This window comes from Falco rusticolus, chromosome 1 (genome assembly GCF_015220075.1).
Source record: "Falco rusticolus isolate bFalRus1 chromosome 1, bFalRus1.pri, whole genome shotgun sequence".
NCBI classification, from domain to species: Eukaryota; Metazoa; Chordata; class Aves; order Falconiformes; family Falconidae; genus Falco; species Falco rusticolus.
The window spans coordinates 27,261,698-27,274,812 of NC_051187.1; the positions used below are offsets into that span (position 1 = coordinate 27,261,698).

The 13,115-nt window shown below is 40.7% G+C and overlaps 1 protein-coding gene across 3 annotated transcripts in view; it reads left to right on the plus strand.

Annotated features, from left to right (window-relative positions):
* KIAA1671 (KIAA1671 ortholog) overlaps positions 1 to 13,115 on the plus strand; it is an 87,269-nt gene that overhangs the window by 32,952 nt on the left and 41,202 nt on the right. Inside the window, exon 1 of one of the 3 annotated variants that reach the window (XM_037375260.1) lies at positions 5,308 to 5,442. The exons of the other annotated variants lie outside the window; for them this stretch is intronic. Coding sequence (XP_037231157.1) covers positions 5,392 to 5,442 — 51 coding nt within the window. The 5' untranslated portion in view covers positions 5,308 to 5,391. Of the gene's footprint in view, positions 1 to 5,307; positions 5,443 to 13,115 lie in introns of those variants that run through there. 3 annotated transcript variants of the gene reach the window in all.

Genomic DNA, 13,115 nt, shown 5'->3' on the forward strand with positions numbered 1-13,115 from the left:
TGGGGTTTTTTAACCTTGTGCATGCAAATGGATTCGATACACTGGAATAATACTGTAGTCACTTCAGAATGCATTCTTTTATAACTCTATACATACATATTTGCATTTTTTTTAAATCTGGATGTCCCACATATTTTCAAAATTCTTCCACTTGTATGGAAAAGGGGTGACTGAAAGATGTTACCAGACTGTCCCAAGGGCAAATCTCATCTGTCCTCTTAGTCTGCGAGCACACTCGTGTGGTGATCGAATGTATTGCCCTCAGCAGAGATGCTGGTTTTGTAGTTATTCACTCTGTTACTTACAGCCCTTTAATAGAGAATAGACAAAAAGATAAAAAGGGGAAAGGAACTGAGTGAGTTCTTTTTTAGTGAAGAAAAAGAAAACAGCCAAACCTATAAGGATTTTGTGAACAAGTTTCCTAATAAAAGCTTTGGGAACAGGTTCATATTGTTCCAATTCTAGTCTTAAAGCTTCATGGAAGGTATCCAGGGGCTGATATCCCCGTGTGTTTCCCATTCTTAGCATGGATTGCAGGTTGAATGCTCATCTTGGGAGGAGTTTGATTTATTTACAGAATTAGCAATTATCATTCAATCCCTAAAAGTAGTTATATGCCATCAGTTTACAATGCAGATATGTAAAGATGTCGTTGACAAGGTAGAATATGGGGGAGAAGAGTGCTGTCAAAAATAGTGCTGGGCTAATTGAACTATTTGGGTAGTGTATCCAGATAAATATGACTACTGTTGTCCAACTTGGTTGTTAAATGTGAGGTTACTTAGAATAAGCCTTTGACTTCATCAAGTGTAGCCTGAGACAGGAAAGGAAGGCTGTCAGCCCTACTGAAAGAGAAAACTCACATGTCCAGCATCCGCTGGGATTCATCAGGGTCCAAGTGCTTTACTCCTTTGTATTGCTGTGAAAAGCCTAATAGTGGTGTATTTGTTGTTCTGCAGTGCCATGGTAGCAAAAAGGGCAGTCTGCCCTTTCTGTGTATAAATTGTGAGCGAGCAGGTGCAGAGAAGTGATTTTTACATGTGTTCAGGAGATGGAAACCTTGCCATACTTTCATATTCTCCAAAGCCCCACGTAGATTTCACAGAGGATTATGTAAAACTGAACCGTTTCTTTTGGCACCGAGGTTAATACCTTTTGTTTTCATTTGGAGAAAATACAAAGGCTTTCGCTGTGTGATCGCTGTTCTCATCGGCGCATTTCAATACTTCCCTCTGGTGGACAGACACATTATAGTTGTGCTGCTGCAGTTGGAGTGATGTGAGAGGTGGATAGATCTGCAGAGTCACAGTTAAGTGATCCATCTCCTCTGAATTTGAATCAACCTGCGTTTCACTTAATACACCTTTTAAAGAGGATTAGAAGGAAAGCCGCTGTTTTGTTTGAATCGTTTCTAGTCTGTTTAGTTGTGAAGTTATTTGCTTTTCCTTGTGACACAGTGACAAAAAAAAATGCTACAGTACATATGACTGGTCACTCAAGATACCTAATGAGACTGTAGTGCTCAAAGTGACAAGTTGCTACTTTTATTGTAGAATAAAAATTCATTTTCATTCACGTTGGTTTGACAAGTATCGAAGAATATGGGACAGTTCATCACGCCATTTTAGTAGTCAATGTCAATTAACATGCGTTTGTTGCATTATTTCCCATCTGCCTATGATAATAAGCAACTACTTGAATGAAATTTTCCAGGACAGCTAATGAGCTAGATTCTTATGGATGAACAGAATCCTAAATGGAAGCAAGGTACAATTGTATAATTTTACTTCTGGAGAAATCACTTCTTGTGATCATATTCTAGGAAATCTACTTCCAATGAGGTTCTTTTTCTAAATGTTACATAGGACTTCTTTGAAATAGAATCATTGCAATATAGAATTGATCATATGGGATTGGTGGTTGAAATTGTGAAGGATGATATTCTTTGAGATTTAACACTCATCTAGATTGCATTTTTTAGCTATTTTGAGTTTGTATTGCTTGAACACAAGAGTAAGGCTTGTGTAAAGATTCCAGTGTCATTGCTAGTGTTTTTACTACAGGTGGTACTTTTCTCCCTATGTCTTTTACAAAGAAAATCTTCAGTGCTCTTTACCCAGCCTTATAACGCTGGTAAAGATCACAGCACTCACAGAGGTGATGTTCCTGGTGGGAAGTGTTCTATACTGGCAGCAGTAGCTTTCAGACTTCACCACTTTCAAAGACTGTGGTGAATTAATGACTGAAGGCATTGTACTACCAGTGGTTTATATGCTGGAGTTTGAGGAAGAGTTGGACTACAATGTCTCTATGTACTTTAAAAAAAAATAAAAATTTAAAAATCATATATTCTACAGCCTGAAAAGATGGTTTCTTTTCCCATGAATAATAGAAATACCACAGTTTGCAACTGCCCCCTTGTTTGTTTGGGCTGTTCCAGGATAGAGGGTAAGTCTGGATTTTAACGTGGTGATCTTTGAGACTGCGGAGGTGTCATGGTTTAAAACCTTCAAACTGATATCTTTGAAGACTGACAGATTTTCTTAGAGTATATTTTTCTCTGAGATCAGTAGCATTACATGTCTTGTGTACTGGAGAACATGTTATGATCTGCAAAACTATTCCTGCTGCTGTGTGGCTTGATGTTTTAGTGTTCTCTTGGTGGTCTTTTGTTGAGACATTCCAAAAGTGACTGGTGCCGCAGGAGTCAGCTGATAGCCATGTCCTTGGGGTTAGGACTGGAGATGGACTTCTGCTTTCTGGGATGCATGGGTGACAAAGATGCAGTGAGCAGCAAGGCAAATTCTTCTAATTTGTGATTTCTGTGTGAATATTTTGACCTTTCTTCCTGTTTCTTGGAGGTTAGAATAGTGTATTCGTGCAAGCATTGTTGTTAGTATTTTTTAACAAGTCACTGTTACAACTATTACTAATTATAGCTTAGTGCTTGAACATTCTATTCCAATGTGATCTTTTTTCCTTTCCCTCTTCACTCTGATATAGCCTGATTCTAGTAAAGAAAGAAATAGCTTCAGATTTAAAGGCATTCATGTAGTAGAGAATTAAGAAAAATAATAGATTTTATGTGAATAAATAATTTCCTGTTTGCTTTGCTAGAGCTAACAATATCGAGAAGACAAAATTTTTTCCTGCCAATGTAAAAAAAATTCACTTCTTCATGATGTCAGGTAATTTGCATGTTATGCTTTAGCCCTGCTTGCATCACAGTATAGGCACAAACCCAAAATTGTTCTTATGTTTGCTCTGGACAACTGGGATTTAACTCCCAGAATTAGCTGCAAATTTCTTAGACTCTTTAGCGGGCAGGGAGCTCATCTGCATGGCACAGTAGGTTAGTAGTAGCAGCTATTGCGGGGGTCTTCTCCTTTACAACTTGAATGCAGTTTGAGGGCCTGCAAGCCTCTGGTGTGGCAACCTGTAAAATGAAAATGCCCTCTTGTTTTTGTAGCCTGTTGTAAGACTTAAGGTTATTATGCATGCTGTGCTCCCTTGGTAGGCACTATAATGCAACGTGCTATGGTAAACCACTTGAATTTCAGAAGATGTTTTCAAGTATCGTCTTTCATAATTCGAACTGATTTCATCACAGCTGACACAGGTCTTGAATTCTCTGATGTTCGGTCACAAACCTCAGCTCCTGATTAGGTCATCAAGACTGATAGGAGTCTTACGAATTAAAAACTGAGGAGTGTGTGATGTGGCTCACCCCCCACATAGAAGTAACTGCGCTCGCTCTGTCGGGCTGAAGGGACTGTGCCTTCATCTGGGAACAGAGCAGCTTTAAATGCAGCTATGGTTAATAAGAGAAATTACTGCTTTATGTAGCTAAAACAGAGCGCTCTGCTACTAGAACTGGTGAGGCATGAACTATTTTTAAGCCTCTGGTTACGTATTTTATTTGGTGTAGGCATGAATTATTTTGAAGCCCCTGGTTATATGGTTTATTTATTTCATATTAAGCTTTTTTGTCCTTTGAGGAAAATCTGGTATCCATATAAAGATGCACTTACTTGAGACTGTGGTGTGTGGGTGGAGAAGGATTTTTTTAAGAAAATCATGAGCTGACTCTTAAAAATATTTTGGAAATGAACTGCAAGGGAGAGAAGATACATATTTTATAAACATGTGCAAATGAATTTATAGTTTGGCTTGTCACAGTTCACCAGTTGTTTCCAGTTCTGCCCATGATAAGTCTCTCTCCTGCCCACCAAAAAGCAAGCCTTCCCATCTTCTGATTGTATTAAGCCTGTAATATTGCAGCTTCATTCCTTCCCAGACGGAAACAGATGTACTATAAAAACCATCGTGTGTGGATTGTTCTGTTAGCCTAAAAGCAGAATCAGCCTGGAAGGAAATCGGAAGAATTTGTCAGCTCTACAAGATCTTATAGGTGGCGATTAGAAAAGCGAGGACAATTTTTCTTAAACATCCAGAACCAAAATGTCAGGTGAAGGAAGCTGTGGCATGCTGGAATCTGTTTTGTGTCACCTCTATATTGTCCCTCCCCTGGAAAGGTGAGTGCTGGGAGGGAGAAGGGCAGTTGGGGTCCTCCCTGGACTGGCTCCTGTCACTTACCTGTCCTTTTTGCATCAAAAAAAGGACATAGGTACAAAAAGTAGGAACAGATGGAGATGTTACAATGCCCATTTTTGCTCTACACAAAATACCTAGCACTGTTTGATCATTTAGCTCTGCTTCCTATTTCTAAAAACAGCCCGCAGGAGGATGACCCAGCGTTGGTTAATAGCTCGGTTTGCCCAGGCTTTCTTCCTTTTTTGGTAGTATTCGTTTGCTGGGAACATTCTCGTGGTATATAAAAAAACCACTTTGTTGTATCTATTTGTCCTTGTTCACAAAAGACATTTTTATATTAAAAGCAGGAGCTTCTCTTTCATGTGTGGTTCTTTTATTTTTCTTATATGTTACCAAAAAATAAGGTCAACTAGCAACCACAACTGCAGTGGGATTAGTAGTGTTTCATAACCCAGCCTGCAAAACAGAGTAGGTTTAGAAGCTTCTCTTTCCTTCCAGATGAAGGGCTTTTTAGTGTGAAACCCCAAGTACTATTATTAATTCTAGACTAACACGTTGTGGATTACTGAAATGGAAGAAGTCTGAGCAGTTAGATGCTAAATAACAAGTGGTTAGGTCACATGGTGCCGGTAGCTCAGCTACTGCTTATAAGTAGCCACAGCATCTGTTAAAGGCACAGAGCTCAGTGCAGTGATGTGGGGCCGGATAAACAGACACTGTACATTATTCATGTTGCTTTTAATTGCTCTGGTCTGCTTTTAACTTCTGCTGGAGGTGGGGAAGACGGGGGAGGCTGACTAATGAAGATGGTTTTGCGTTAACTTTGTGCTTTGGAAGATGGAGTATTACTACTGTCCACGTTTGCTAAAGTTCCTGCAATATTTGTGGGTAAGTGTGCTCTTTAATGTAATTGTGCTTAACAAGTTGGATGTTTTTAACTGTTTTCAGAAATCCTGAGACTTTTCATATTTAGCAACAGCTTTACTTTGAAGTTTCTTTCTGATCTTTCTGAATAAGTAACATTAAACTTGGGATTTATTTTGGGTGAGAGAGACTATTTTATCTTTAATACTCATTTAAGACAAAGAGACTGTAGACAACTTGAATGTGCCTCAGAAAACCCTCTTAGTAATTGGAATTTCTTCCCCTTTTATGTCTAATCATAAGAATTATTAGAAAGATTCTTCCCAGTTTGTTTAAAAGCTACCCTTGAACTCTGGAGATTGCTGCTTCCAGAAGCATTCCTTCCCCTGCTGCTAGCTAGAGCTGCTCCCTGCCATTTAAGTAAAATGACCAGTACTAATGGCTTTAAAGTGTGTATTTTTACAATTCCTTGCTTATTTTTAATTTGTCTGTGTTAATAGGTTTTGCTTGTCTCTGTGAGCACTTCCTCTTCAAACAATCCTTAGGGCCCTCTTCAATGAAAAGCTCTTTTTAACAGGCTGTATTTACTGTGCTAGTCTGCCAGCTTTGAAAGGTTACTCTTGCACAGTGATTGCTATTTGTCTGATATTTCTACATTTATAAAAGATTAATATGGTTTTTAAAGCCTTTCTGAACAGATACTATATTACTTTGAACCTGATTACTTAATGTTTTAATTTTTCCTGTACTAATCGAACATCAATTTTCATTTGTTTGTGGTACCGTCTGCGTTAATCTAGCAATTTTTACAGCTGTAAATTCAGCATCTAATCAGCACTGACACTTTAAACCTTTTAATGTTAGCTGTTTGCTAGTGCATTTTGAAACTACAGAGAGTTGGCTTCTCTTATGTAGAGTTTAATTTTACAATCCTTGTATGTGCTTTGATCATTAGTAGAGATGAGATTGTCTACTGTAAATTTTTTTTGTAGCTGGGAGAGAAAATAGTACTTGAAGAACTGGGCATTTTCTTAAAAATCTTTTCCTGTTGGAGACTGTAGTATTGAAAAACATGGAAGTCTTTGGACACTTCTTAATGTTTTTGGTTTGTTTGTTGGTTTTTGTTTTATTTGATTGGTTAGACTTTTAAGAGGCAAGCTTTCATTAAATTGCACATTAAAAAAAGTTAGCATGGTATTATCAGACCTCAATATGATGAGGGGGCGGATGTTCTTCGTGGTTTGCCAGGGTGAGAAGTCTCAAAGAGATCTCTGAATGCTTTTGCTATCACATGTATCTGATGGTTTTTCTTTAAGGCCAGGAAAAAAAACCCCAAACCAAAACAAATTTTTGATTGGTCCAGAAGATCACTGGGGTGATACCTAATATTGTGCAGGTTTAGTCTGTAACAGAACAGGTATGTTACATTTTCTGTATATGCCCTTTTAGAGGCTTTTAAGTAATTCTTAGGCATTTTCATTGTTGTACACTGTCTTGAGATGTTGCAAGAAAATACTGCAAGGACAATTGTGATATTCATGGTACTAAATGTATATTAAAAACAAAAAAATGGAAAACCACAGCTGTACCTTTTGTCACTTTGTGTTGATGTTACAGCTGGAGGGTACTAAGGAGATGTTTATCGCTTCTCTCAATTTATAATCAGGAGTAATCAGAGATGTTGGGATTAGTTGTCAGGTGTTGTGTTATTTAATCTATCTTGGGGAACTAAGATATTTTATTCATTAGGTAGATATACCTGAAGAAGCTGTAACTCTTAATTAAAAAATATTATAATAAAAAAATCTGTATTTTAAAACTACAATTTTGAGTTACTGATAGTTTGTATCTCTCCTGTTATGTATTTGTTTTATTCCTACACAGTGTTGGAGCTGTTGGACATCAGTGGCCCTACTCAGTGCCAGCTATCTGCTAATTACTTGCTGATTCGTCTTCTGATCTTTGACTAGGATATGTATTAGTGCGATGTGTAGGAAAGTTGTCAAAAGAAATCCTCATAGCATTTTTTTTGAGCACAGCATAGTTTGTGGTCTGCCCAAATGTGCCTGAAATGATGACTGACCACCAAGAAATCTGCGTCTTGTAGGCAGGGGTATTGAGCCACAGCTGTAAGTTTCTGAAAAGTAGTCTTTGTGTCTGGCAATAGGTTTTGTCCACTAGGTTGTATTAGATGCAGGCAGAGTTCTGTTCAGTAATTCAACCCAGAGCTCCCTTTTCAATTTGAGTTATAATAATGAGGAGAAGAGCAAGCTTATCAAACCTGGATCATTTGCACTTTTAATGGGGCATGCTGCAGGACTCTGAAATGCTGCAGCTCACTTTTAATTGGTGTTTTCTTTAGCGTGATGTGTAACACTAAAACAGGAATTACTGAGAAGCAGGTTCCTAGGGAAGATTGAGCATCAGGCTTCCTGATAACAGAAGATGGAGTCACAAGAGCTACTGAGAATTATTGCTGCAACTAACAAAAAGCCGCTCCCCCCCCCCCCCCCCCCCCCGCTAAAAGAGGAGAGCCAAGAGTGCTGACGGAGCCTTGCAGGTTGCTGAATAAGGCTATTACAAGTCTTTAGGGTGGCAGTTCAAGAATCCAGAAGTTTGCTGGCTGGTGTGATTAACATGATTAACATGGTGGTCTGGTTTTAGTCAAATTAGTTGATGTTTCTTTGAGAGGGTGAAGAGCGGGACTCTTAAACACCACTCTGGTTCACCCTCAGTAGGTTGTCTCTTTATACTCTAGATGTGTGTGTTTTTGGGAGAAATTTCTCAGAAGCTTGTGATTTTGTGACTCCAGCAGTATATTAATCCTTCTTTGATTCTGACCATTCAGATTATAGGTAGTGTGAGATATAACCTATATGGCACACAGTTGAGCTTGTGCTGGTGATAGGGGAAAAAGGGTCCCGGCTGCCTCTTAGGTCTGTCTGCAGCACCTTGGTAGGACCACCTGTGGGTGGTTCTGCCTTAGCCTGTGTTTTCTTGCTGTCTTTTCCATCAACCTGGAACCCAAACTCTCTTGAGCTGCTTTCAGTGATAGCTACAGTAACAGACTGTATTTGTCATTTGGACCCCTTCAGTCAAATGCTCAGATAAGGAGAAAGCAGAGCACTGTGCACCAATCGCCACATGCATTGTGGTTGTCTGTAGTTCAGCTCTTGAAATTCAGAGGCTGAATCATAACTCTCTGTACTCCATCACTTCCTTCTCTGCTCTGCCATGTACCTTCCTCCTAGCTGTGATCTTTTCATCATCTGCCGTTGGTTAATTGTTGTCATTATGTATGCAATTGCCAGTCTTTCAGTGACCATGTGCTACACAATATATTTGAATATTTTCCAGGGTACATGGGGTATTCGTCATCCCTTTTCCAGTTGGTAAGGAGCTTTGCTGGAGCTGATGCAAGACATCTTTAGGTCTGACTTGCCTAAGAAGTCCTTTAGGTGCAGCTCAGTAGTCTGTTGTCCAGCAGCTTGCGTCAGTCACACTGTCGAGCTGGTCAGCATATAGGTATGCAGGCACAGTAATGAGGTTTCCTGTTCTTTTGTAATATCCTTTGTCCGATAACTGGCTTTTTTGGCTTGCTTGTGGACACAGCCACTAGTGGAGTGCTCTCAGTTGGTTCTGTTCCTGTCCTTAGCCATCTCAAAGTTGTGAGCAATTCTTGCTCTGCCCCAGGGCATTTTGTGGGATGCTGTAATTCAAATGATGTAATCTCTTTTTTAATATATCTGAGGCTACTGTAGGCACGCACTGATAAACTATGATCTGTGTCAGAAGTAGGACCTGGTAACATAAACCAGCTTGGTGAGTGGAGTCCAGACTTCATGCAGTGGAGGCAGAGCTGGCAAGAGATGGGAAAGCTCTGGATCTGTTCCAGAATAGGTGCTGAAGGAAAGGAATTGGAGCCCTGGCTGATTTGGAACAGGTGCTGCAGTACTCGGGGGGGAAGAGAGCTGGTGTCAGGACATGAACTGAGCCACCTTCAGCATAGTCCTGGTTGGTTTGGTGGGTAGTGAGGGACCTGGCTCACAGTGCTGGCTGAGCCTCCAGTAGTGCTGCTGGGGTATCGGAGACAGTATCTTGGGGCTCAATGGAGAGCTATGTGATTGCTGTTCAGTCCAGGTAAGACAAAGTAGGTAAGAGAAGACAACTGGAAGAGCAGCTACCAGTCTACCCCCTTATATGAGAGAGCACTGTGATTTCTAGTGAATATCACAGAATCATTTATGTGGTCTTTCTGTTGACAGCCAGATGTTGGCCTGGTCTGATTCCCCCCAGAGTGCTTGTGGTAGATCTATAAATCCTGACACATCATTAAATGGATAGTTTTGTTAGTTTCAGATGGGCATGACAGGAAAATCTGGGATGGGTGAGTGGCTGTAGATGTCTTGAAAACACTATGGATATGATCTAAGAGTGGCCTTGGCTCCTCTGTAATAAAATGAAGGTCCAAAGAGCCTGTGGGAAACCAGTGTCCTATTAAGAGTAGAGAATGTCTCTTAAATCTTGTAGCTCTGTGTTATACATTTGTAATACTGTGATACACAGGTGAAATGAAAGTCAGCTCCAGATTCATTGCTCAGTTTTGGCCTTCTGGTATGGGTGGTGGTGGTACGGCTCAGGTGTCTCCTGAGCACACTAGGTATCATTGAGGGCTTGTTTCTTCTCGGTCTGGCACTTGTCTTTGTTCAAATAGCAGACAAATGCTACATCCTGAAAGTGTTCAAAAGAAAATGGCATGTTTTAAATAAAATATTACCCTGCAGCACTGTGATGGCTTAAAGACCTTCTTGTTCTTTATTGACAGTCATTAAACAATAATTACAAAATCAAAAGAAAATTGGGCTATTTAAGAAGTAAGATCTAAGGTTTGTTTTGACAAGATTTTCGTTGCTACCTTTTAAGAGTGGTTTTGATACCTCTTTATTGGGTGACTCCAAAGGAAGTGGCAGCTCATTAGTAACCGTGCTACCACGGCATGTCACTGCAATAGTATTTTGATGGGTGATGGAAGGGAACCTTAATCCTTGGCCGGCGTGCCACGGGTGGTGGTTGTGGCTGCCTTAAGGGAGGGAAAGCATTCCATGTTGGTGTTGTGTGGCTCCCCTTTGTGTGTGCTGCCTGGGGTTCCCTGTGGACAGTGTCTGCTTGCTATTCTGTTACAGGGTTTGCTTTTGGTGATGGGGCAGTCCTGTTTCAGGCGTACATTTTTTTCCCCCACAAACTTAAAAATCCCTCGTGCCCAGGTAATGTCAGAGGTGTACCTGCTGTGCTGGTGTCAACAGCTAAATCTTCCTTTTCAGATAATTTGGGTAAATACAGCTCTGTTGCAGAAAGGCATTTTCCTAATTCCTGAATGCTGCTGTAGAAGGGGAATTCTGACTTTTGTGTCATTGCGAAGAGCAGGCAGACAGAACAAAACCCGGCAGAGGAAGCCCGTTCCCTGTGGGGACGCGAGAGAGTGCTGTTCAGCTGCAGGAGACCGGCATGCTGGCCCAGGGCCACCCGTCCTCCTGCAGGTTTGCACAGGGGAAACACTGCAGAATCTAAGTCAGTTTGTTATAATTAGGTGTGGTATTCAATTTAATTTACCATAAAATGCTTTCATGAAATAGCGCATTCTAGGTTAACTCGGTGCAATAAGGTTTACGTTCAGTAAGATGAAACTATTGGTAAACCTAGTAATTTTATTTTTTTTCCCTTGTTGTAATGACTGTGTCATTTTGGGCTTGGAGCAGCTGGAACTGTGGGACTGTCTGCCCCTGCCCCCCTTCCCTTTAATTTGTGTCTAAAGTAGCGAGTACGCTTCTGGTACAAGGCTAAAGTGGATTGTTAAACCTCATTTATACATACAAAGCAGAGGTAACTTTGCTGCCTCCCTACTAATATTTTGATCTAAACTTGTTTTGACTCAGTTCCTGCTTTCCCATGCTGTTGTCCGTGTCACTAATGCTGGGAGACAGCCAAGTTCCCACTATTGTTCCTGTTCTTTCAGCACTTGTGGGTTGTTCATACAGCCAGTGCGTGTTTACTGTACTGAAAGGAAATGACATTTTAGAGAGCAACTTGAGCATGGTGAAAGTAGTTCTTTGTAGCGGACTTTCCTCAAGATATGGCAGGACTTTGTACTGCAGTGCAAAGCTTCTCCCAAAAAGTAACTGAAGGTAAATCTTAAGTCTGAATGAAGCTTTGAAAAAATGCAGTATTTAGTTTAGTGATTCATGACTGAGGCTAATAAATACCTGCCACATTAAGGAAGGCAGTACAGATTATTTGCTAACCAAAGTACATATTTGGCAAGTTTTGATTGCTGGGGTTGGAGAATGCAATTGTCAGATGAAACTGGGTTTACTTCTGAATTTGTCCTATAGTTCAGCAGTATTTCACAGTTCAGGGCAGGAAACACAGCAAATCAAGTTGAGAACGCAGAAGGAATTTCAGCAAATCAACCTTTTAGCTCCACAAAGTTCCAGAACCAGCAGGAAATAATGCACTTAAAAATGTAAACAAAGGCCACACCTGTAACACTGACCCTGATAAGCAATTTTAAGATGTAGCCCTCTGCAGCATCATGGGGGTACTCTTGTACCATGCCACTGCTCTGGGCTCCAGAAGAGTGTGTTGGCTGGGTGCAACCATGGGATCAGCTGGCTTGTGGTCCCCACCAGTGCACTAACTGTGTCCTGGGAGGTGTGGGAGCACTGGGCTGCTTGTTGTGGCGCTGGGCTGTGCAGCCCTTCTCCCGTTGGGTGGCGTGGGCCTGACATGCTGTGCCTGGAAGGAGAACAAAGCAGTAAGAGCAAAGAGCCCAAGAAATAATGGAACCATGTATGCATGCAGGGTTACATGGAAATGGCAAATAAATGCCGTTGCTTTTTTCATAAAAATGGCATGTTGCAAGATAAAACGGATGAAGGAGATGTTGTGTAACCGTATACCTAGTATTTGTTCTACTTGCAGTGATCAAGAAGTGGCTGATGTAAATGAAAGGCGCATGGAATAGTGTTTTGTAGGGAGAAAAAATGGAAGGAACAATCAGCCACTCAGTGCTTCCCAGCTGTGCAGTGGGAAGGTAGTTTAGACAGTTGTTAGGCAGTGTGTGGTTGTGCTGAGAACAGCTAGAATGATTTAAGATGCACCTTTACCTTCCAACTTATTATTACTACTCTTTGAAGAAGGAAATCCCTTGAACAAAAAGCATGCCCTTTGCAGTGTTTCCTGAATTTTGAAAGTCATATTTGAACCTTCAGTAGCTGGAGATTACCTGAGCACCCTCTGTGAGAAGGAGAAATACTACCAAATTTCTCCAGGGGGATGGTAATAAAAAGTTCTGTATTTTATCCCTTTGAAAAGGATGATAGAAATGCGCTATCTGAGAAATAGTAAACTTGGCATTTATCGACTGATGTAAGAGAGCAGCATGCTTTGGACCAAATCTGACTCTTCAGAGGACGTACTGTTCCCCAGTACAGCACGTAGTCTGTCACTTCTTGAAACTGGCCTGCCTGTGTTTGCTGTGTTCTGAATGGGAGCACACTGAAATGGACCCTGACTTTAGGTATAGTGTTACCAATCAATACCAAAACTTGTGAGTTTTGAGGAAACATTTTCCAACCGCTAGAACCTGCTTAGTAAATGTAATGTGTGTGGGCCAAGTCCTGCTTCCGAAAAGCTCAGCT